At 45.5% G+C, this 22,965-nt stretch overlaps 1 protein-coding gene across 2 annotated transcripts in view; it reads right to left on the reverse strand.

Moving 5' to 3' along the window:
- Positions 1-22,965, reverse strand: part of RAB3GAP1 (RAB3 GTPase activating protein catalytic subunit 1) — a 1,600,561-nt gene that overhangs the window by 991,753 nt on the left and 585,843 nt on the right. For both annotated transcript variants that reach the window (XM_069616562.1, XM_069616561.1), the window contains exons 9-10: positions 20,733-20,814; positions 20,279-20,347 (exon numbers count right to left, since the gene is read on the reverse strand). In XM_069616562.1, the coding sequence (XP_069472663.1) occupies positions 20,279-20,347; positions 20,733-20,814 (151 nt within the window). The remainder of the gene's footprint in view (positions 1-20,278; positions 20,348-20,732; positions 20,815-22,965) is intronic.

Consider the following 22,965-nt stretch of genomic DNA (forward strand, 5'->3'; position numbering starts at 1 on the left):
CACATAGTATCAGGTTGGGCGGCTGTAACTTTTCAAGTAACCCGTCAATCACTGCTGATACTGTGTCTGTGAACCCTTTAGCTTCTTTTGCTTGATGGTTCCAACAGACGTTAATAATGCATAGCTTATTGGTCTTGCGATTCGCAGATTGTGAGGCACATATTGTAGTTAGCTGGTTATAAGGCGACACATTGAACGATTCAATTATCCTGAACCCCGAAGTCTTTCTAACTGCCGTCAATAAGCCAGCCATTGGTCTTCCCTTAGGCTGGCATATCGCAGGGTTGAATGGAATTTCGAATCCTTCAAGTAGCGGAGTTTCACTTAGCCATGTTTCTTGTAGGCAAATGAGATCCAGATTTTTTGCCCATGGGGTATTAAACAGGTGGCGAAACCCTCGAGTGTTCCACGAGGCCAATGTGCTGATGCTTCTTGACTCCACATCCTGGCGTTAGGTGTTTGACACCTTATTTAGGGTGGCTGCAAGCCAAGGCCAGTCGGACACACTATATGGAGAATTGGAAGCTGGCGAACCATTGGTCGTTGGAGTTGGTAGACTCAGGGTTCCCCTAATTGTAATCCTTATTGGTTTATACTTGTGAGGCAACGCCACACACTCCGCAGACATGGGAAGAGCCGTTGTTGGAGCCTTTGTGATTGCAGCTATTGACCTTGATTCTTGCTCTTGCTGTCGTTCACAATTAGTCTCGAGCTCAGTTGTAGAGTTAATATCTCTTTTTGTAGTAGGCAGCCACACAGAAGGATCTGCCCTTGTTATGTCGAACCCTAATGACATCAGCACAGGACCTGCATCTAGTAGGGCGTCAGCAATCAGTTTCGACTGCAAGTGTAAGATTACAGCATTGTTTTTCTTTTCATTGAAAAATTCGACAATTGTAAGGTCCTCGGAGGCAATTGCTCTCAGACTTGGAATCAAGTGGCATAGCCAAATTACATTGTGGCGGTTTAGAATTAAGTCATCGAGGATACAATACATTCCAGTAGTAGGCGATGTAGAGCTTGCTGAAGTTTGCTCCGTGAAGTTCCCATCTTTTTTTCTCCAGAGCGGTCGCTTCTTTTAGCGTGATCTTGTCTATTCTGATGCTCTTTAGAGTTACGGGTCGATGCAGACAAATTGCTTTCGGAGTTGTTGGCCCAAGACGGGCCCATTAGACGAGGCATCGCGGGGTCATTAGTCTCGGCCAGTGAGGCCTTGCTGTCCTGTTTAAGATCTAGATTACCGGGTCCTTTTGCTACACGCAAGTTGTTGAATTTTTCTTCCACCAGTTTACGTTTATCAGCCAAGGTTAAAAACTGTAAGCAGTGGTCCGCATTCCCGTTAAGACGGGCACACGGAGGTTCGATCAGTTGGCAGACTCTCATAGGACTTTTGTCATTGACTTGCTTAGGTCCTGCAGGTGTTGGACACATTGCAGGGATGAATGGTTTCAAGACAATGTCTGGGACCAAAGTGATTGCTAGTTGTTGGTTCTGCTGTGGCTTGATCGGTAGCAAGACTTGTCTCGACGTTGCCTCTGCCTGTGTATCAGGCACCGCTACATCCAGCACTATGGGCAAAGGCATCTGTCCGGATAGAACCTTCTTCGCTGTACCAGACTCAGAGGGGTTCACAGAGTGAACAGCAGTAACCGCTAGCGCCTGTGCCGGCAGACAAGGCACTTGCGACATAGTTGCGTTAGTGGCGTTACAGGGCGTCTCTTCGTCCTCGTAGGTCGAAACATTCAACAGCGAGTCAGAGACGTCGCTAATGCACGTATGGGCGGCTTCCAAGTCTATTGGTAACTCTTTCGAAGTTTTAGCCAACTGCTTGCTTTCTATTGGTTTGCTTTTTGATGGCAGGCAGTTTACTGTGACATTCACAGTTTTGAGGTTGCGTAGGAATTGTCGTGAGTTTGTGGCTGCTCTCTTCGCTTTCCGTGCTGGTAAGTTTTTCGTTTTCTTACCGGGGCCACTTAAATCATGTACATCACTTTTATTTGTTTTATGTATGTCAGATGAAATCTTGAAGATGTCATATCACAGCCGACGGTTTGGCAGCATCCAACATTACTCTGGGTGGAACCACAGGCACCGTCTCCTGGCAAGAACTGCTTGCAGATGTTGACGGAGTTTGAGGGTTTCGTAAAGCTAGGTTAGACGCATCTTGGGCCTCTACTACGGCTTTCTCAAAGCCACTTGTTACTGCGGGGCAAGGATCCGTTTCTGGTAAAGTGGCAGCCAGACTGTACTCGACACTGCCGGTTGAATCAACCGACGCTACCTGTACCAATGGAGGTAATGCTGGTAGCTGTAGGCCAGGTGTACATTCCGTGAGGTCCAGGTTTTTTTTTGACAATGTCAATGGTACTACAAGTGGCGGGATGTTGGATGGATTGCTGTGTTCTGGTCTGGAACACGGACGATGAGTGTCTAGAACTGAAACCGGAATACACCTCTGACAATTATGAGCGGTTGACGAACCATTCAGTGTGGAGTCTTTTTGAAATATATACAAAGCTTCTTTTGCAACCTCAGCCAGCAGTTTTTTATCAATGTTAGCGTTCTTTACGTTGTCCAACAAGGCTGCAAAAGTTACATCAGTCTTCTTGTTCAGCTCTTCTAGTACCGACTTACAGCGAAGAGAGTCTTGATCAATTTTGCACACATTGGTTGTCAACGTGTGTATTGCAGAAGCCATTTCTTTCATGTTGTCGTTGAGGTGCTCATACATTTTGAGGAACGGTGCAATGGACATACTCATGGATGACATTATCAGAGCCTGTAGGTCTTGAGGGGATTGAGCGATTTTTGGTGCGACATGTTCAAACTCTCCATGGCGCGCACTTCTTTTTTTGCGAGATACCTGGCGTCTGATCTTAGGAAATGGTCGTTCCATAAGAGAGGAGTCAGAGGACACCTGCTCCAACTCGTCCTCGTTTGCTGACACAGATAATTCACTCCCCCTTTGTTCGTCAGTAGGCACATCGTCATCTTCGCAGTTAGAGCCGCAAGCGGAGGCACAGTGAAACTCCAAGTGTGGCTTCACCTACGGATCCTATTGTGGATACTGCACTGAAAAAGCGACCGTGAGGTAATTCTCCGCCGGAAGTTGATCTTGATTCGGGATTTTTGGACGTACAGTTGATACCGGTGCAACCAGCCACACAATGAGTTGGGCCCAGATGACTGGTCACGGTGGACGTTGGGCTCGTGACAGTCGCTGTCGCGGGAAAACTTTCCGCATCGGATGCAATACTATCCGTGAAGCCTTGACTGTGTTCTGCCAGTGGCGTTGCGTTGCTAGTACTGATGTCGGCCACGACGTCACTCACAGAACTCCCGCTCCCCCCTGTAAGGTCCATTCCAGCCAGTGCACGACCCGTGGGCACATCCTTACTAACGGCCGGAGGGGGCAAGGGGAAGAGGTCCAGTGCAGGGTGATTGGGAGAGACATTTTCAGTACTATTACCATTGTTATTGCCAGGTGGACTTCCCATACCAGCCTTCATACAACTAGGGGTAACTCTTGACATTAGGTCACAAACTTTCGTGTCACTTACTTGGGACTCATCCGAGAGTACAGTGATATCTGAAGGATGTGCCGGCTCATTTGTAAGGACACAGTCCAGGCCGGTAGAGCAGTCGTGGATAGGAAGAGTTGCGCACACTGGAGTCGCTGATTTCGTTGGCAACCCCGCCTCCAGACGCCGTTGAGCACGTGTTTTGGCAGAAAGAACGACTTTCATAGCTGCATAGATGAAAGCAGCCCGCTCGAGCTTCCTTGAACTTCCTTGGACTCCGTCGACTCAACACCGACTCCACGCCCGCTCCGCGGGGGAATCGAGTCTTTCAGTGCACGCAGGCACGCAGGCACGCCCACAGGGTAGAGACAGTGTAGACAGATTGCAGAACTCTGCACCAGTAACTCCTTCGACTCAACACCGACTCTGCGCCCGCTCCACGGGGGAAGCGAGTCTTTCAGTGCACGCAAATACGCCCAGAGGGTAGAGACAGTGTAGACGAACTGCAGAATTCCGCACCAGTAACTCCTTTGACTCAACACCGACTCTGCCTTAGCCGGGTGAATCTGGGCCTTCACGACCTTCAAAGCCTTCACCGTGGGGGTAGGGTCACCGCCTCGCTCCCCCTTGGGCTGACTCCGTCGGGATTGACTGGGGCTTCTCCCAAAGCTTACTCGGGTTCTCAGACTTCCTTTTCACAGAGCCAGAGCATTAGCTCGTGGATGATGGCGTCAGTGACATTGTGCCCTGCGTGTCAGCCGAGGAGCCTGCACCAGCGGCGCTCCCGGTGCCTGCAGACTCGCAGTGCTTAGCCTTTTGTTGGGTTGCCGGAGCACCCTGAAAAATGTCTTAGAAGACCCCTCGGACCTCTTCTCCTCATCTGCTGCTGGGCTCTTCCCCTCCAGCCAGTTAGTGAGCTGAGTAAGACGGTCCTTCATTGTCCGGGCAGACATGTTCTTACAGAACGCACAGTCCTTCTCCATGTGCAGTTTGTTATTGTGAAGACAGTAAAGGCACCGGGAGTGCTCATCTTCCTTGAAGACATTCTGTAATCCACATCCTGGGCAGTTTCTGAACAGTTTGGATCCAGTAGGCGTCGAATCTCCTTTACCCTGGGCCATGTCCGAATCAGGGTAGGCCTCAAAGGTCCTCCGGAATCCTCCAAGAAGTGAAATTCTACGAAAATCTGCCCTTGAGGGGCGAAGAAAATTCCGAAATGAGTCCCCGTTGATCCGAAGAAGAAATGGTGGAGCTTGAGGCTTGAATTGACCGAAAAAATAAGAGTAAATACGCAGTAAAAGCTCTAGAGCTAAGCACGAGGACTCCTAACATTTGAACGTGCGGTAAAAATCTAAAGATGGCTGCCAGAGGAGGGGCTTAGGTAGAGGGCAGTCATTGGCTGGGGGCAGTATGACCCAGAGACCAGTGATTGGTTATTAGTAGAAAGAGTTAAAACTGAAACAGATTTTTTCTTTACCGAGGATTCCTAGCCTGACGACGGGGAATATTCATGAGCATGTGAATCCATGCCAGATCCCAATGCTGGAGAACAGAACTTTAATGAACTCAATATTGGAGAAAAAACTGAAGTCTAGCTCTCTCGTCTCATTTCCGTTTTTTTACTTTTTTAAACTTTTTTTTAAGGTTTAGCTGGTACCTCCGGCAATAATAGTTCTTTGTTCTCCCAGCTCTTAGCCAAGACATAGCAGCAAATAGGGGAAAAGAGAAAAATGAAGATGGGTCGGAGACGTGGGTGAGGGGGTACAAGACAAAAATCAGAAAACAGTTTGTAATCTTGTCTCCATTTCTTTTTTCTATGTTTAGATGTTTGTGAGCAGAAGAATGTCCGAGTTTGTTATTTCAACAAATTCCCCTTTCGCCCAGGGGAGTTTAGAGGGACACAGGTACGTTTGACTCTGTAGCACACTAGACACTCACAGGGGTCTGTGGGCCTCTGTGGAAAACCACATACCAGATCCCAACACCTCCAGCCCTCCTCTTCTGGGGTCCCATCCAGCAACCACACAGGGGTAGAGCTGGCTCTGTGGGACCAACAATGAATGGAGCTAACATGAGGCACATCTGCATGACTTGCCAGTGAGCCATGCCCCCGCAAAGTGCACGTTTACCCCAGTGCAAGTTTGCGCAGAAGCCCTAACTTAATCCACGAGCCAGCCACCTGAAAGTGAATACTAGAATGGGGAACTGATGAAGAACCTAAAATTCAAATTTTTAACATAGCGGGTGCATGAATGGGTAAACCTACAATAGACTATTTAAACACATTTTTACATCTCATAGCAATTTAGTTTCTCCATATTTTTTACTTTTGAACATTTCTTAAAAATGGAGTGCAAAGTCGAGTTCTGCTGCAGGAAGGCTTGTGTATTCAGTGCTCTGGAGGACTTTTCATAGATCAACTTCTACGAGTGGATAATCTCTGCCAGAAGGAGAAATTACTGCTTTTCTGCATAGCCACGCCCCTTTTTTCCTGCTTCTGACCATAAAGGCTACTGCCCGCGCGCTCCCGCGCACACGTGGAGTGCACAGTCAAGTGCTGTTGCACTACTGCGGTGGTGCGCGGTGGGCAGCACTCTACTCTGTCACGGCCCGTGTAATCCTTTTGAGAGCTTACATCCCCAATTGCTCATAAACATTGAGCGGGCGTACCCAGCGTTATCTCCTGTTAATTGAAATGACTGTATACACCTTAAGATCTGAAGCGCCGACTCGGAGCATGATGAATCCTCAGGAAAAAAGCAATTAGTGATTCAAATGGAGCACATAGTGAGTCACGTCTTCTACGCCCTGAGCCCTATCATGATTAGTTTGCATAGCGTGTAACAAACAAGCATTAGCGTGTGCCTCACCCACAGTCCGTTAAACGTATTGCTCGACCCAGCCCTAATGCACACAAAAAACAAGTGCCTGAGAAAAGCAGCACTGACAAATAGAGCCGGGAAAAGCATTTCTGGAAGTGCCACTGAAGGATTGGCTATTGATATTGCCGTTAATGACAGAGATTTTAACAATGCAGGTAGATTCCAGCCGCATGTGCTACAAAGTATCCCTGCAAATATCACTGAAGGGTTGGATACTAATATTGTAGTTAATGACCAAGACTCTAATAATGAAGGCAGATCTCAGCCATATGCTCTACCAGGCCAGCCATCTGATGCCAGCAAATGCACAAGCCGAGCAGGAGATTTTTGTTACTCCTGTGGGCACTATGGAACCCAATTAAGCACGACGGACCAAACATCATTATGGTCCATGAAGTGGACCACTCACAATGCCCACTGTTAGGCAGAATTATATGCAGTACCCTTTGGGAGCAATACACACAATTAAGACTACAAGTGACAGTACAATTTCACCTTTGGTACAAGCCTGTACTACACAGTTACAGTGGTCGTGGTAGCAGTAGCGGAGCAGCCAGACTTATTTCAAGAGTAAGTGAGTAGTACAAATAGTTACACAAAGGACAGGAATTACTATGATTCAGGCAAACACTGACTCAAGGTTTCTAAGTAAAAGAATATGTATTTATTTACTCAACAGTTGTATAACATTTCACTATTCTAAACCAGGTCAAAATCACAATCATAAATACACCACACCACTTCCCTTAAATTCCAGACAAGTTAAGCTCACAAAATGAAGTGGGAGCAAAATGGCACTCCAGCAATTTAAAAGGGAGGGAAAGACAAAGTTATTAGAAATTAGGCAAAACCAACAGGTAAGTATTCTGAACAGTTGAACAAGAGGGACTACAGTGAGCAGATCAGCTAGAAAAGGCTTAGGGCCAAAGTCAATAGGTCAAAAAGTCTTGCTCAAGATCACACAGTTCAGGGTAGTTTGCGGTAAAGTTCGTGGCACAGATTCCGGACGAGGTTGGTTGGTAGAAAAGTTAGTTCAAAGAGAAGAGAAGGACAAGCCCTCGGATTGGAGAAAGATTTCAAACACTTTCACGGCGGCTGAACGAAACGCACAACCAGATTTGCACTTTAAACGGAGAGGGGGCTGTAGCTGAGGCAGACGTTCCTAGTGGCTCACGGTTCCTGAAGCGACTGTCGGACTGATCAGAAGTAGGAAGACTGGAGGGTCCTGCACTACCCAAGGAAGAAACCAGCAGCAGCGCCAAACAACGAATAAAAGGTGCGCTCCTTAAAACCCAAGCAGGGTCCGACCTTCCTGGCTATCCGGCCCACTGCAGCTCTGTACAGCGAATTCGACCAGAGGAGGGGTCCTGGCTTGTAGTTTGGGCGAACTGGTTGGTCCCACCAGCTCAAGGGAAGAAGTTTCATGGAGGATCTTCTCGGTTGTCGGATTTGGAGATTCGGACCTGCAGCAGGGCTTCAACTTCACCGGGCGGGTCAGTCGTTGTAGGGGTCCTCTTCTTCCAGTTCCTTGTTGGTTCTTTCGTTCCAGTGGCGACTCTGCTCTTCCAGTCCCAGCGACCTGATTTTTATGCCGTTTTCCCCCATTCATACAGCCTGGCTGTCAATCACACAGCAGGGTGGCTGGCCTGGCAAGGCCAGTCCCCTTAGCCAATCAGACAAGAGTGCGACTTGGGTTACCAAGGGAACCCATGGAAGGGGCCGAAGATCCCTCTCTCACATCCTGCCTACCTACACTATCAGGCGCCTTAAGGAGGGCTTCTGTGCAAAAGCCTGCAAAAAGACAGTGAACAAAGGACTCAACCCCGGTTTGGCGTGTAGAGAAAAACACGAGAAAGACTAACAAAAAGAAATGGTGACTAAACCCAGCCAGAATCAAAATAAAACATATATGGTCAAGCGGGCTTTATGTTCGAGGCTAATATAATAGCCTAAAACATTACCAAGTTAAATAAGATAACCGCGGTAGAAAAGTTAGGGTAGATACCACTGCCACCAGCCAAGTCTTAATGTTAAGGGAGTGAAACACGGCTCCAAGAGGCACAGACAAAAAGGGGTAAGAGTTAACCCTTTCCAATACTCCATGTAAGATGGGGTGTACTGGGTCTGTAGTTTAAAGTGACTATATAAAGTTAATGGCAACTTTACCTGTTTCTGGCGGACAGTAGTCAGCCCCAGAAAAATGGAGTCAGTGGGAAGTCTCAAAGACAACCCTGTATCACTGCACTGAAGGTGCTGTATAACGCACACAAAAAGTGGTGCACATGGAGTAGGTGAGGCTCCAGTGGCCAAGATCACACAGAAAGTAGAAATATACATAGCAAAACACACATAAAAGTAGGAAAAAAGGCTCACACTCTTACCAGGTGAAAAAAATAAATCCTAGAAATCCAGCAAAGCTTCTGGGGGACTCTTTAGGTAAAGGAAATCAACCATTTATGAGAATTCTCCCCAACACCCACTACTATACTCAGAGGTAATTAAGAATGGGGAACAAGTAGCTTTGAATGAGGAGCTAGGAATCTCTCCAATGAACGATGTGGTTAAACCCACATCATAGACACATATTACTGAAGTGGCACAGGCCCAGTTTAATGAAAAGGTTCCAATTCCTACATGCTCACCAATACGGACATATCATTGTGGTTCAGAAATTGGTTCCAACTTGTCCGAATCGCCTATTCTCATACCGGAAACAGCAAATGCAGCAGACTCAACTTTTTCATCAAACTCATCTGAGCGATCTTTTGCTAGACCTACTTCACATCCATCATTTGGCTTCATACAAACACCTTCAACAATGATCGAGTCTGCATTTTCTGCAATGAATGCCTCCATATGACATAAATTACTTACCCTAATAGCGTTTCTGATGATTGTATCTGCTGAGATTCACATGCTGTGCATATGGTCCGACATCCAGTGGTAAACGCAGAGTATTGCATCTGGGCTTTCGGGGACCGAAAGGGGATGCCGGCATAGGCGTGTCTAACACTATCCCTATCGTGACGTGTAGTGTACCCAAAATCCCTCACACGCCGAGGTCCCTCCGATTGTATTTTTTCTGCCTTGAGGAAGGCTACTGTGAGTGAGTACATGAAGAAGAGAGAAGTAGTAAGATGTCTATGTTCCTTCCACCCGAGTGGGGAGGTAGCATGTGAATCTAAACAGATACAATCATCAGAAATGCTATTACGGTAAGTAATGCATGTCTTCTGATGCTTGTTAATCTGCTTACAATCACATGCTGTGCATAGACTAGCGAGCAGTACCCGTAGTTGGAGGCGAGTTGTGAGAAGGAACAGTAGAGTAAAGATGTCTTAGTACTGCTTGTCCCCCTGAGAATCAGACCTTAGGCAATAGTGTTTTGTAAAGGTGGGTACAGAACTCCAGGTTGCCGCTTTGAAAATGTACTCAAGGGGAACATTTGCAATGAATGCCATGGATGCCCCAGTGCCCAGAGTAGAATGTGCTCTAGGCTTGAAGGGCAGTTCTCTCTTAGCAAGAGTGTAACATAGTGTGATGCATTTGACAATCCACCTTGAGATAGCTGATTTAGAGACAGTATCCCCTTCTCTACCAGCTGCCACTGAAATGAAAAATTGGTCCGTTTTCCTCAGTGGTTTAGTTCTTTCCAGGTAGAACATGACTGCCCTGCGCAAAACTATTGTGTTTAGGCTTCTTTCGGCCATGCTAGTGGGATTTTGGAAAAAGGTAGGTAGTTCAATCGATTGGTTCACATGGAACTTCGAGATTAATTTAGGCACAAATCTGGGGTGAGTGTGCAGAACTACCTTATCCCTGTGGACTGTAACAAAGGGGTCTAGAACAGAAAGTGCCTGTAGTTCGCTAACCCTTCTAACAGAATTGATTGCCACTAGGAACTCAGTTTTATGAGTCAGGTCTTTTAGACTTGCTTTATGCATTGGCTCAAAGGGAGCTCCCATGAGCCTGGTCAAAACCACATTTAGGTACCACCCAGGAGCTGGGTGAGAAATGGGAGGATGTGGTGTAGGCTGAGAGAGCAGCCAGATGAACCTTTAGGGAATTGAAGACCAACCCAGTGTTTAATAGATGGGTAAGGTACAGCACAATGCGTGTGGGTGAGCAATCAATGGGATTGCCGCCTTTGGAATTACACCAGATGACAAAACGTTTCCATTTGCTGGCATAGCAATAACTTGTGTTAGGTTTTCTAGCTTCCCTGAGTATGTCCATGCACCTCCGAGGGAGCGGTAGGTGTCCAAACTCTATGACATGGGGGCCACCAGTATCATGGTAACTGGTTCCTGGTGCATCTTGTGCACTATCTTGTTGAGAATGAGAGTTGGCAGGTGGGGGAGGTGGGGGGTTAAGCGTAGACAAATTTCCCTGACCATGTTATCCAGAGACCGTTCCCCTTGGAGCGGTTCTGGGGGTACCTGGAGGTGTAGTCTTGGCATTGGGCGTTCTCCTGAGTAGCAAACGGGTCGACCTTCGGGAAGCCCCATTCTGTGAAGACGTTGGACACGATGTCTTCATGCAGACGCCATTCGTAATCTTCGGGCAGAGGAAAATCTCTGCTGAACACGTCTGCCAGAAGATCGAGTTCCCCTGGAACATGTTGGGACAACAGAAACATCTTGTGTCTGAGAGCCAATATCCAAATGTTTTGGGACAGCTTGGACAGCCCTGGAAAGTGAGTGTCCCCCTGTTTGTTCAGGTAATACATGGCTGTAGTGCTGTCTGTTAGAATCAACACTTTCTTCCCTTGAAGTTGCATCTGAAAGGCCTTTAATGCCATGAACACTGCTAATAGTTCCAGTAAATGTATATGGTTGGACATTACTTGAGGGGACCACACTCCATGTGCTGTCTGCTGAAGCAGGTGAGCCCCCATCCCGTGCGAGATGCGTCTGTCGCGAGCATGGCTTCCACTGCATGGGTGGTGAAGGTGTTCCCCTTTAAGAGGTTTTCTCTTGACCACCACTGCAGAGAGAGAGAACGAGGGCTGGCGAGACAACTACCAGATCTTCCCATTGTCCGCTGGCCTGACAACACTGGCTGTTCAGCCACTCTTGCATGGGACACATGCGCAGCCGCGCATGGGGAAACAAGTATATGCACGACACCATCATTCCTAGCAAACGCATGGCTTTGTGCACCGTCACCATCGACTGGCTACATATTGAGGGATCTGAAAAAGCATGTTCTGAATCCTCTCATTGGAGGGGAAGACGAGGCAGTCTTTCGTCTGGATTAGAGCTCCCAGACATTGTTTTATTTGACTGGGGACTAGACTGGATTTCTTCTCGTTGATAGAGAACCCCAGACTGAACAGAAGGTCTATGGTCTTTTGGGTGTTAAAAAACATGTGTCATACGAGTCCCCTGTTATGAGCCAGTCGCCGAGGTAAGGGTAAACCGGGACGGATAACCTGCGCAGGTGTGCTGCAGCTACTGCCAGGACCTTCGTAAACAGCCATGTCGCCGAGGCGATGCCGAAGAGGAGTACCTTGAATTGGTAATGCCTGTCCTCTATCATGAACCTTAGATATTTTCTGTGTGCTGGCAACATTGAAATATGAAAGTATGCATCTTTCATGTCCAATGTTGCCATGTAGTCCCCCTGTTTCAACAGTGGGATCACCTCCTGTAGCGTCACCATGCAAAACTTATGAGATTTTATGAACTTTGTTCCCTGGGCGCAGGTCTAGAACAGGATGCATGGTGAGGTCCTTTTTGGGTACAAGGAAGTACACTGAATAAATACCCTTGTTTACCTGAAGAATAGGGACAGCATCTATGGCGTCCTTTCCCAGCAGCGCTTCCACCTCTTGATTCAGGATCTCCAGATGGTCCGGTGAAAGGCACCGTGAGCGTGGTGGTCTGAATTGTGGAGGTCGGGCGAATTCCACGCAGTACCCGTGGGCGACGGTCTTTATGACCCACTGGTCTGAGGTTATCCCCTCCCATGCCGTGAGGAAAGATGTTAAGCGCCCTCCGACCAGGGTGACATGGGAGGGGACCTGGATCTGATGGTCATTTCTGACCAGAGGCTGAGGCTCCTCTAGGATTGGGGCTTCTACCTCTGGCTTTGCCGTATCGCTGACCCCTTTGAGGGTATTATGCGGGGTTTCCTGATGTTTGTCCGGAATTGACGTTTCCCGTGCCATAGTTGTTCTGACTTGCACAGGACTGCCCTCGAAAGGACCGCAGAGCATCACTTCCTCTCTGGGGGGAGAGGGTCTTTGATTGATTTGTTGCAGAGACTTAAGAGTCTCATGCTCTTTTTTTGGCTGTTTCTAGGGCCTCATCAACCGCCTTTCTGAAGAGGTTACCTTCTTCAATCGGTTTATTGATGAGCGAGGCCTGTGTTTCAGGCTTAAACTTTGAGGTACGCTGCCAAGCGTGCCTTTTGAGTAAGGTTCCTTGGGCCAGAGACCTGCCTGCTGTTTCAACCATGTCCAGAGTGTTCTTTATTACATTCTGGTTCACCTGTCTGCCTTCGGCCACAATAGTGAGAAGTTTGGCCCTGACGGGTTCTGAGACATCTTGGAGACCTTCCTGTACTAGGTTCCATTGAGCGCCAGCATAACTTGCCAATAGCGTAGTGTTATTTGCTATGCGCGTGGTATATGCAGCAGCCGAGGTAACGCGTTTACCTAGGGCATATAGCCTCTTGAATTCCCTATCTGGAGGTGCCTCCCCCGTAGCAAGGGGTACTCCTGCCCGCTTCCGGGTGGTAGTCACTACCAGGGAATCGGGGGGTGGCGTGCCCTTTAATGTATTGAGGGTCTGAAGGAGCTGGCCGAAATAACTTTTCAACACTTGGGTTCACTGCCCAGGTTTGAGCTGGTGACACCAGGGAGGGAGCCAATCTTCTCTTAATAGAATTAAGGAGGGGAATGGCCAGGCTAGAGGGAGGCTCCTCCTTAAGAATATCCTCTACAAAGTCCTGCTCAGGCACTGCCTCTTGAGTAGATATTTGAAAATGCTCAGCTGCCTTCTTTAACATGGTACTGAAGGCCATCTGGTGAGGCCTGGCGAGCCGTGGTGGACAGAGGGGAATCCAGGCACAATACATCTGTGTCCTAATCTTGATGTGGAAGCGTCCATGGGTCCGTCCCCACTTCCTGGGTTTCTTCCCAATTGTCCGTGGCATCCGCCTGATCCTCATCGTAATTCTGTAGGAAGGAAAGTTCTTCATCCTCACTGTAAATGTCTCTATAAGTATCCATCTGGACAATGTCTTCATGCTGGACGGGGACTTCTTGGAAATGTGAAGCAGATTGAAGATTAGGCTCTCCACGAGATCTTTTCGGGGAAGGATGCTCAGAAAAAGTGATAATTCTTTCAAGACGGTCCATACACCCTTCAAATTTCTCCCGGCGCCGAAAATTGTCTCTCAGGGTGTTGGAAAGAGGCTCTTGACTGTCCTCATAGGTATCGTGAGAATCGGGGCACCATGGCGTATCCGAAGATTTGTCCACGGCCTGCCCCATGTTTTTCGGCGGAACAGGAATAAGCCCAAACGCCAAAGTAATTCTCGCGATGCGGTGTTCGATTATCGCCGAATCGGCTTGAGTTAATGGGTCCGAAGGACTACCGGTAGACTTACTGCCTTCCGCGGCGTTAGAGGGCCTAGCGGTCGGTTTTTTGCCTTGAGGCCTAGTCGGGATTTTTGGGCCTACCGCGGCCTTCGGGACTGACGCAGCATCGGATTTCCACGCTTTGACATGTAAACCTGATTTAGGGGTAGTCCCAAGACGCTGCTGCGGGTGCGGGGAAGGCTTTGGATCTGTACGATCCGAGGAATCCGCCGAAAATTTTGACGGCCCTGCTGGCGCCTTCACCTTTTTCGACATACCTGTCGAAATAGGTGTAGGGGTTGTGTGCTTAGTGAAATGCGATTGTACGCCCCTGTCGCCGGGTGTTGTCCCTGAAGCAAGACCAGAGTCAGGCCTTAAAGGGTCAGGGACGGGCGTGGCAGACCTGGAAGTGTCCGCATCGAGGTCTATCACATCCGCAACGGATGTTTGGTTATCAGAGGTACCCCCGTCACTTTCGGCGTGTGTGGTGGCGGGGGAAGGGGGTGTCACCCCCGACATACCATATGCAGCCCACCACTTTACACGGCGCTCCGTAAGGGTCTTAGGCCAAAACAGTTTACAAGCCGCACACCGCTTCTCGTCGTGATCTAAGGGGAGACAGGAGTTGCACGTCCTGTGTTCGTCCTTCCACGGATATCTGACCCTACACTTAGGGCAGAACTTAAAAGGGGTCCTTTCCATAGCAAAAGGGGAAGATGACCAGACCTAGAGGGTAAAGAGGGGGAAAGAGGAAAGACATAACGGAAATATGGCCACCCTGACCCCACTCTCCCTACTGTAAAGGCCGGCCAGAAGGCCCGGCCACGTGGATGCCTCAGCCGCCGGATCGTAGGAACCGAGATCCACCGCCATAGACAAGTCCCCCGTAGTCTTCGTCGAAGTTGTTCTTGGCGTTGAAATGACTTAAGGGGGAAATAACCGACAAGTCGGTTTAGGATAAACAATGTCTCTTATGTAAGAGCTCCGCTATAGGGTGACCAGTTATCTGGGTGGAAAAAAACAATCAGAGGGACCTTGGTACGTGAGAGATTTTGGGTACACTACACGTCACGATAGGGATAGTGTTACAGACATGCATATGCCGACGTCCACTTTCGGTCCCCAAAAGACGATATGCAATACCCTGCGGTTACCACTGGATGTCGGACCATATGCACAGCATGTGCTTCTAAGTAGATTAACAAGCATCAGAAACTCTATTTTGAAAATGGATGAGGCACAGGAAAGAAAATAGATTAAAATACGGAACTATTAAAATGAGTGTTGGCAAAGGTGGACTGGCTGGCTGCGGCTCACAATAATGGCTACATGGAGTCCGGGAGTGAGTTGCGCCTCGCAAAGTCCACCGCTTGAAATAAATACTGAGCAGGTTGAGAAAAGATTAGTGGATCTGATTATTATAGGAGAAAAACAGTATAGCTACTCCAATTATAGATTTAATATCACAAAATAAGATGAACAGTGAAGCAACAAACGGTGAGTCTGAGATTGCTCCTCCACCACCTGAAGCATCAATGACAACCCAAACGTATGAATTATTTCAACCAATTGCACCTCAATGAAAAACAAACAAAAAAAAAAAGACTACTTCACTTAATTCGACTGATGTTAAAAAAAAAACAAAAACTCAACCACCCCCAAAAAAGAAATTTGCAAAAAAGATAGCACTTACAAATTTGAATCTCTCAAAAAACAGATTTCAACCAAATGTAATGAAATTGAAGATCAAGTAGATTTAACTGACCAGCCATGCAGTGTGATGGAGGATGTGCATGAGTGCCCTAGACAAATACTCCAAGAAAGTGATGCCAGGAAAGTATGCCTAAATGAAGGAAATTCATTAATACACTTCCAAACAATGGAACAAAAAGGATCCCAAACTCAAAATAACAGGACAAAGTCTCGAGATCTGGAAAAAAATACAAAAAGAATCCAGAGCGAGTCTCACTCCCAAAATAAGACAGAAATAAAGTGTTATGATCGCTTAGTATTAACAATGAGGGGTAGAATTAAGTCAGCACCATTTCCAAATAGAATAACTTTGCTCACAGTTTTCCACTCAATTCCAAAATTAGTAAATATATTCTTGGAAGATATTAAAGTGATAACCTTTATATCAAGTGAAACCTATAATAGAGTGGAACTTCACATTCCTTCACTAATTGTTAAAGAGTTATTATGGCAGACAAGAGATACACTGACACAGCAAGGGTTTGACATACAGATCAAATCGGAGTCGGTTAAAATCTATAGGAACAAGAATACAGTCAGAAACGTGATATGAGAACCACAAGATTTTTCAAAGACAGGAGAGAAAAGAGTCGCTATAGGTCTACTTGGGAATATTGTAAGAAAGACATTGAATTAAGTAATTACCAATGATTACAAGTCAACTTTAGTATCATAAAACAACAATATTCCACAGAAGTTAAAAGTAAGGACAAGATTGTACCTGAAACAAAGTGGACTTGGCTGTCTAAAGCTATAGATCAGTCAAATAGTAAATAAAAGTTAGCACGAGTCGCCTAGTCCACATGAACTAAATCTTGCAATATTGAATACTAGAGGGTTCTCCCATTTAATGAACCCTAAAACAAACGTCCTGGATAAATATAATATTGTTATGTTGCAAAAAACATGGCTTTTAACACAACCAGTCTGGCCCAATTTTGAACTTGCCTCTGTCAAGGCGACCAAACAATCCCGAGGGCGGCCCGCTGCAGGGTTATTAACAGCTGTTCACCTGGAGGGAGATTTAACAATAATACCATGGGGCTGTCCACATTCAGGGATTCAATTGGTAAGACTAGTAACATCAAATCCTAACTCCCCTCTTAGCCCCCCCATCAGCGATACTCAAATTTATTGGGACCGTAAGGCATGCGACGAAGATCCCTTTATTAATTTGATTGCACAAATGATGGATGTCATAGCACTTGATGGACAAACATACACAACTGTCATAGCTGGGGACGTAAATATAAAATTCTTGCCCAGGCAGTCAGAACCTTTAGTTGGGAGAGCAGCTAAATGGATCAGGCTGATGGAGTTGAGGGCTTTAACCATGTTGAATGGCACAATAACAGGCGACTGCCCCCCCCGGCTCCCATGTGGGCACGACTCCCACGTGGGCACATGCTCTCTCTCAAGGTACCCTTGATTATGCCTTTGTGTCAGTGCATGCAATAAATAGGATTGCAACTTTCAAAGTAGTTTCAAATAAACAATAGTGATCATAATATCCTTGAAATCTGGTCGCAAGGGACACGAGGAAAGCGTGATGAATACCAGCGTCCTCTCCAATTAAACAGTGGTAGAATTAGAATGGTGTGGTCTCCACACACCCTTGGTTTACAAACTGATCAGGTCAAGACGGCCAACAAAGATACATGGAATTTAATGATGGAATATACGGACATGATCAGCATAATTACAGAAACTCATGGGAAGCATGAAAGTCCTACTTTTACCCATAAGTATCCCCAAGATAACTACATTAAAAACCTCAAAATTCAGATGCGACAACAATTGAAAAAACATTGTGTCTTAAAAGATAAAACTAAGATTTGTACAAGATATAGGAATGTCATAAAACAATGGAAAGTAAAGAGGCAACAAGAAAATGGTGAAGCCATGGTGACAGCAATTAGTATTAAGTCAACAAAACAAATCTGCGATCCGTTTAGAAAGGTTTCAGTGGGTGGTGAATCCTCAATAATGATAAATGCTGTCAGCAAACAAAAAGGAATTCTCCACTACTCTATTATACTCTAAAACGCAAACTCTAAATAAAAATGTGAATGTCGCAACAAATAAGGATTTCAATCTTAGCTTTGATCACACTGATATTGTGATGACTATTAATAAACTCAGTTGATCCTGCGCACCAGGCCGTGATGGCTTATCACATTGGGTCTTAAAAAAACATCCAGAAGAGTGGGCCTTCAGACTTTCAGAGATATTTAAAACCATACAAAGATCGGGGAGAATACCTAGTTCATGGAGAAAATCTGTTTTTCTACCAATATTCAAAAAAGGAAATCGAAATGATCCACTCAACTACAGACCAGTTGCGTTATTAGATATCCCTGGTAAGATCTAGGTTTGATTAATATTAAAAGATCTCAATCAGTGGATTGAAACAAAGAATTTGTTTGACATAACGCAATCAGGATTTGTAAAGAATGGAGGCATGTCACTGATAAAAAAACAAGCAAATATAATGAAACAAAGTATATTCTTAGCATTTATAGACTTTAGTCGAGCCTTTGACTCTATATTGAGAGAGACGCTATGGCGAAAATTACAGGAAGAACATTGCCCACAGCACATTTTTAATGCCATCTATCAATTTCATACTGATACTTCTATTCAAATAAAATTAACGAAAGGAGGGCTTTTAAGTAAAGACATTTATACTTTTAATGGTTTGAAACAAGGTTGTGTCTTAGCATCAATATTTTTTAACTTTTATATTAGAGGCATCATTAACTTTTTTTTAAATACAAGATCCCCCCAAACTAGGAGATTTTAAAATTGATTGTTTTATGCAATGATTTGGTTTCAATCGACTAGACCCAAATAGGGCTTCAAAGAAAGGTTGATGATACCTTGTGCAAATATACAAAAGCAAATGGGCTGGTAACAAATGTCTCCAAATCGAATGCCATGATGCTCACTGAAAAGAGCAAAACATCGAAATTTAAGTGGCATTTAGCTGAATCACCCTTGACAATTGTGGAAGAACAAATATTTAGGGCTGTTACTAAGTAACACACTGTCAGAGCAGCCCTATAAGGAGAATTTAAAACACAAAATGACAACTCTAACCTCTCTAGGACTCCCAATTCAGAAAAGATTAGGCACATTTTCATTCCCACCTGCAATAACCTACTACAAACAGAAAGTAGTTCTGGTAATAGGATATGGTGCAGAAACTGTCTTTCCAGAAAACCAACCAACTGGGATTGTCTTGAAGGAAAATATTGGAAATAAATCCTAAGTTTGCCCAACAGTGTCTCAATAGCTTTGGTAAGATATGAAATAGGCCTAATATATTTGAGACCCAAAATGACATGGAAGGCTCTTGTGTTAAGAAAAAGTACGGTACTAACTAACAAGACTACGACCCTCATCTCCATCTTAAGACAAACTGGCCTTGATTCGACACTGAAAGCATCGTACATGTGACAAGAATACTATAAAGATCTTATGACAGAAGTGGACATATCACTACAGTTGCTAAGCGATATCGAACAAAGCAAAAACAAAACTGTGGCTATGGGATTGGAGGCAAACATGGGAGAAACATTCACTCAAGGTGAGTTTCAATTAGAAAATCAGGGCATAATTGCTCACTATTTGTTAAAATTCCCCAATACAGAATAGGCCTTGACAATATTAAGACTATGTCTAGTTCTATGGTCAACAAAAATACAGCAGGTGAGATGGGCCAAGTCACCGGAGGCTGACGTAAACTGCACATTCTGTAAAAACCATACTGTACAAGAGTCAATGAAACATGTTATAGTAGAATGTCCAGTTTTAAAGCACAAATGTATTGAACATTTGTATACATTTCTTGGGCAATTTCGAATGTTAACATATGAATCAATGTGGTCAACAATTCTAATTGCGACATGTATAGGACTGAATATCAACACTGTTAAATTTATGCTCAATATTCGTTTGAATGCAAATGCATAGACAATGTAGAGGGGGAAACTGTTCTATTGCTTCGGTTTTAACGGTTATCATAATTTCAAGTATGAGATGTTTTGTTTTTTCTTTTAATGTGCAAAGAAAATTATAACCCATACATTGTTTTTAACACAACCTAGAAATGTGCAGAGAAAAAGAGTAGTTGTCATTTACAATGCATCTCGATAAATTCCATAGAATCAGGTTGCTTGAAAGATTTGGAATAGTAGTTGTTTACTTCTAATATTTGCATTTTGAGGCCCATTGTTTTTAATTACATTCTTGTATGGTGTTATTAACAGTGATCCTGGTGAACTCATAAGAGTGAAAAGGTCTGTCTTTGATCTTTTTTATATATTGTTATGAATTCTTATTGAGTCTTTAAGAGTACATGTTTATCAATGAGCTCTCAAGAATGTGTTTTCTTTTTAAATCTTTTTCTTTTGTGATATTTGAAAAGTTGTGATTTACAACTGAAACAAATAAAATACTGAAATAATTAAAAAAAGTATCACATACTTTATTGATCTGTAGCAATAAAAATCACCAAGCATGCAAATACTTACGAATAAACATCATTGTCGACAATTATACCTTCTGTCAGACAGGGCCAAGTAGCCGCTAAATGAAGTTCACTGAAAGTACATGAAATGCAGTTAAATATATTTAAGCACACATAAACCCAGAATATCAGGCTAAATTGGTGTTCTCTTTCTTGTGCTCTATGACAGAATCACAGTTTGAACAATATTTCAAAACAAGGATTTGTCCAATTATTATTCTATAATTTAACATCTTGCCCTACTGTAGTTAAAATAGATTCATCAATGTTAAAACACATGTTGTACATCTGTTCAAGCATGTATACTTTATCATCAACTCTGAGCTTGAAATGGCAATACTTCTATACACTTTACTACTGTAGTCATTTATGAAGGGTCTAACCCCACAATTAAAGGTCCAGTAATATTTACATTTGTGTTTTAGGTCAATTACAGTTTAAACAGTAAAGAAGCTCACCTTATTGGATCTTCGCATGCACCGAATGGCAACTTCCCAATTTCTAAGCCTCCAACTTCCCCTCCAACAAGTGCATCAAGATCTAATATTAAATATAGTCTGTTAGAATTATACACAGTGTAGTATAAAATGCATGTGACTAACACAAGATGTTCCATCCAAGTATCAACAACAAACCCAGCTCAGCCAGTAATCCCGATTGGCCTGTGGAAAGCAACCCTCCATACCACTGCCAATCTCATGGAATCATGATATTTGCTTGGAGCCAGCCCAGAAGAAAGGACTGCTTCAACACCCTATGCAAACAGGTTCCAATTAAAAGCCATTTGTATTATCTACAGAGCAGTCACTGACAAAATGGGCATCATTACAATGTTGCTGGTCCGGTAAAATCAATGCAGGTACGATAATACCAGCATTGTTTACCGGACCAGAGTATTACGAGCTGTGAGGCCGGTGTCACCGGCAGGGACCCGCCTTGACCGGCCTCACCCTTGCCGGTATGAGCGTCGACCTGCTGCAGCCGTGCCAGTGACACCGGCGTGCCGCAGTGAAGTGCACATTAAGAGGTGCACTGACATGCAATTACCGACATGGACATGCCGATAATAAGGGATTCAATGATGCCGTTAACACCAGCATCGTGGTGCAGGCGCTAACAGCAATCAGGCGTGTACAAACCTGCCACAGATGTACACAACGAGCACAGGTGGAAGCAATGGAGTCTGGCACAGTACAAAAGGAGCACTCCCACACACCACACCCCTCCCAAATCCACAATACTACCATTAACACTTGCAGTACTGGAGCTGGAGGACATGCCTGCACTGCTACTCATTGTGGAGGCAGAAAGGCAGAGAATGCAGCAGAGGCACAGGAGGAGAAGGAGGGTGAGAATGGGCCAGCACATACCCACTTTGCAGGCAGTTGTACCCCGCAGGCAGCCACCAATAGCAGCCACCAATAACTCGCCCAATGGCCAGCCCATTCAACTTAACCCCTGCTCAGATCCACACCCTGTACCGGCTGGACAGGGACACCATCACCACAATAGTGGACCTCATTCATTATGACCTGGTGAGCCTGATCACTATCCGGGCAGCCATACTCCCTTGCTGAAGGTAGTCTCTGTGCTACACTTCTCAGCCAAAGGCACATATCAGAACACAGTGGGGCAGCTGCATGGAATCTCACAACCCTGTTTCTTCTGTGTGCTGACGCAGGTGACAGATGCACGTAAGCAACCACGTCAAGTTACCAGGGACTGCGGAGGAGGTGAATGCAACCAAAATAGCATTCTATGCACTGGCAGGCATGCCAAATTTAATCGGTGCCCTCGACTGCACACATGTGGAGCTGGTTGTGCGGCATGCTGTGGAGGTAGTGTATCGCAACAGGAAGCTGTATCATTCTCTCAATGTACAGATGATGTGCGATGCACGCAAAATCCTCACTCATTGCTGTGCAAGATTCCCTGGCTCCACACATGACGCCATGGTGCTGCACAACTCCACGCTTCCCTTCTACATACATGACACATACATGACACGCTGTAGAACGTACTTGGCTGCTGGGTGAGTGTAACGGGGCCATGCGGGGTGTTGAGTGGGGGAGAGGGGGATTACTAAGCATAGTGAACGTGTCTGCATGACATGAGGGGTGCTGATTGTGGGGCTGGGGATTCCCAAGCTTAGTGAATGGGTCTGCTGGCTGGGACATGAGGGGTGTTGCAACATAGCATAGGATTGCATGCATGAGGAGCACAAGTGCACACAGCATGCATTAATAATCCATCATCACTCCTGCAAATAGGGGTAAACATTACCAGGCACTGGGTCGGGCAATATAAGGCAAAGTCAGATGAGGAATCAGACCTAGCAACCTCCACATTCCTCAACCAGCACAACAACGACCACACACAATAGAACACCACAACACACAGCGTCCTGGTTGACCCTGTTAGGGAGAATTCTCATTTATGGCTAATTTCCCTCACCTAGTGAGTCCCTCAGCAGCTTTGCTGGATTTCTGGAGTTTATTTTCTCCACCTGGGAAGAGTGTTACCCTTTTTTCCCACTCTTACATGCATTTTGCCATGTGTATTTCTACTGTTTGTGTGATCTTGGGCTCTGGAGCTACACCACTCCATGAGCCCCACTTTTTGTGTGCGTTACACAGCACCTTCAGTGCAGTGACACAGGGTTGTCTTTGACACTTCCCACTGACTCAATTT

The sequence above is a fragment of the Ambystoma mexicanum genome, chromosome 9 (assembly GCF_040938575.1).
Source record: "Ambystoma mexicanum isolate Mex_15411 chromosome 9, UKY_AmexF1_1, whole genome shotgun sequence".
In the NCBI taxonomy this organism is placed as follows: Eukaryota; Metazoa; Chordata; class Amphibia; order Caudata; family Ambystomatidae; genus Ambystoma; species Ambystoma mexicanum.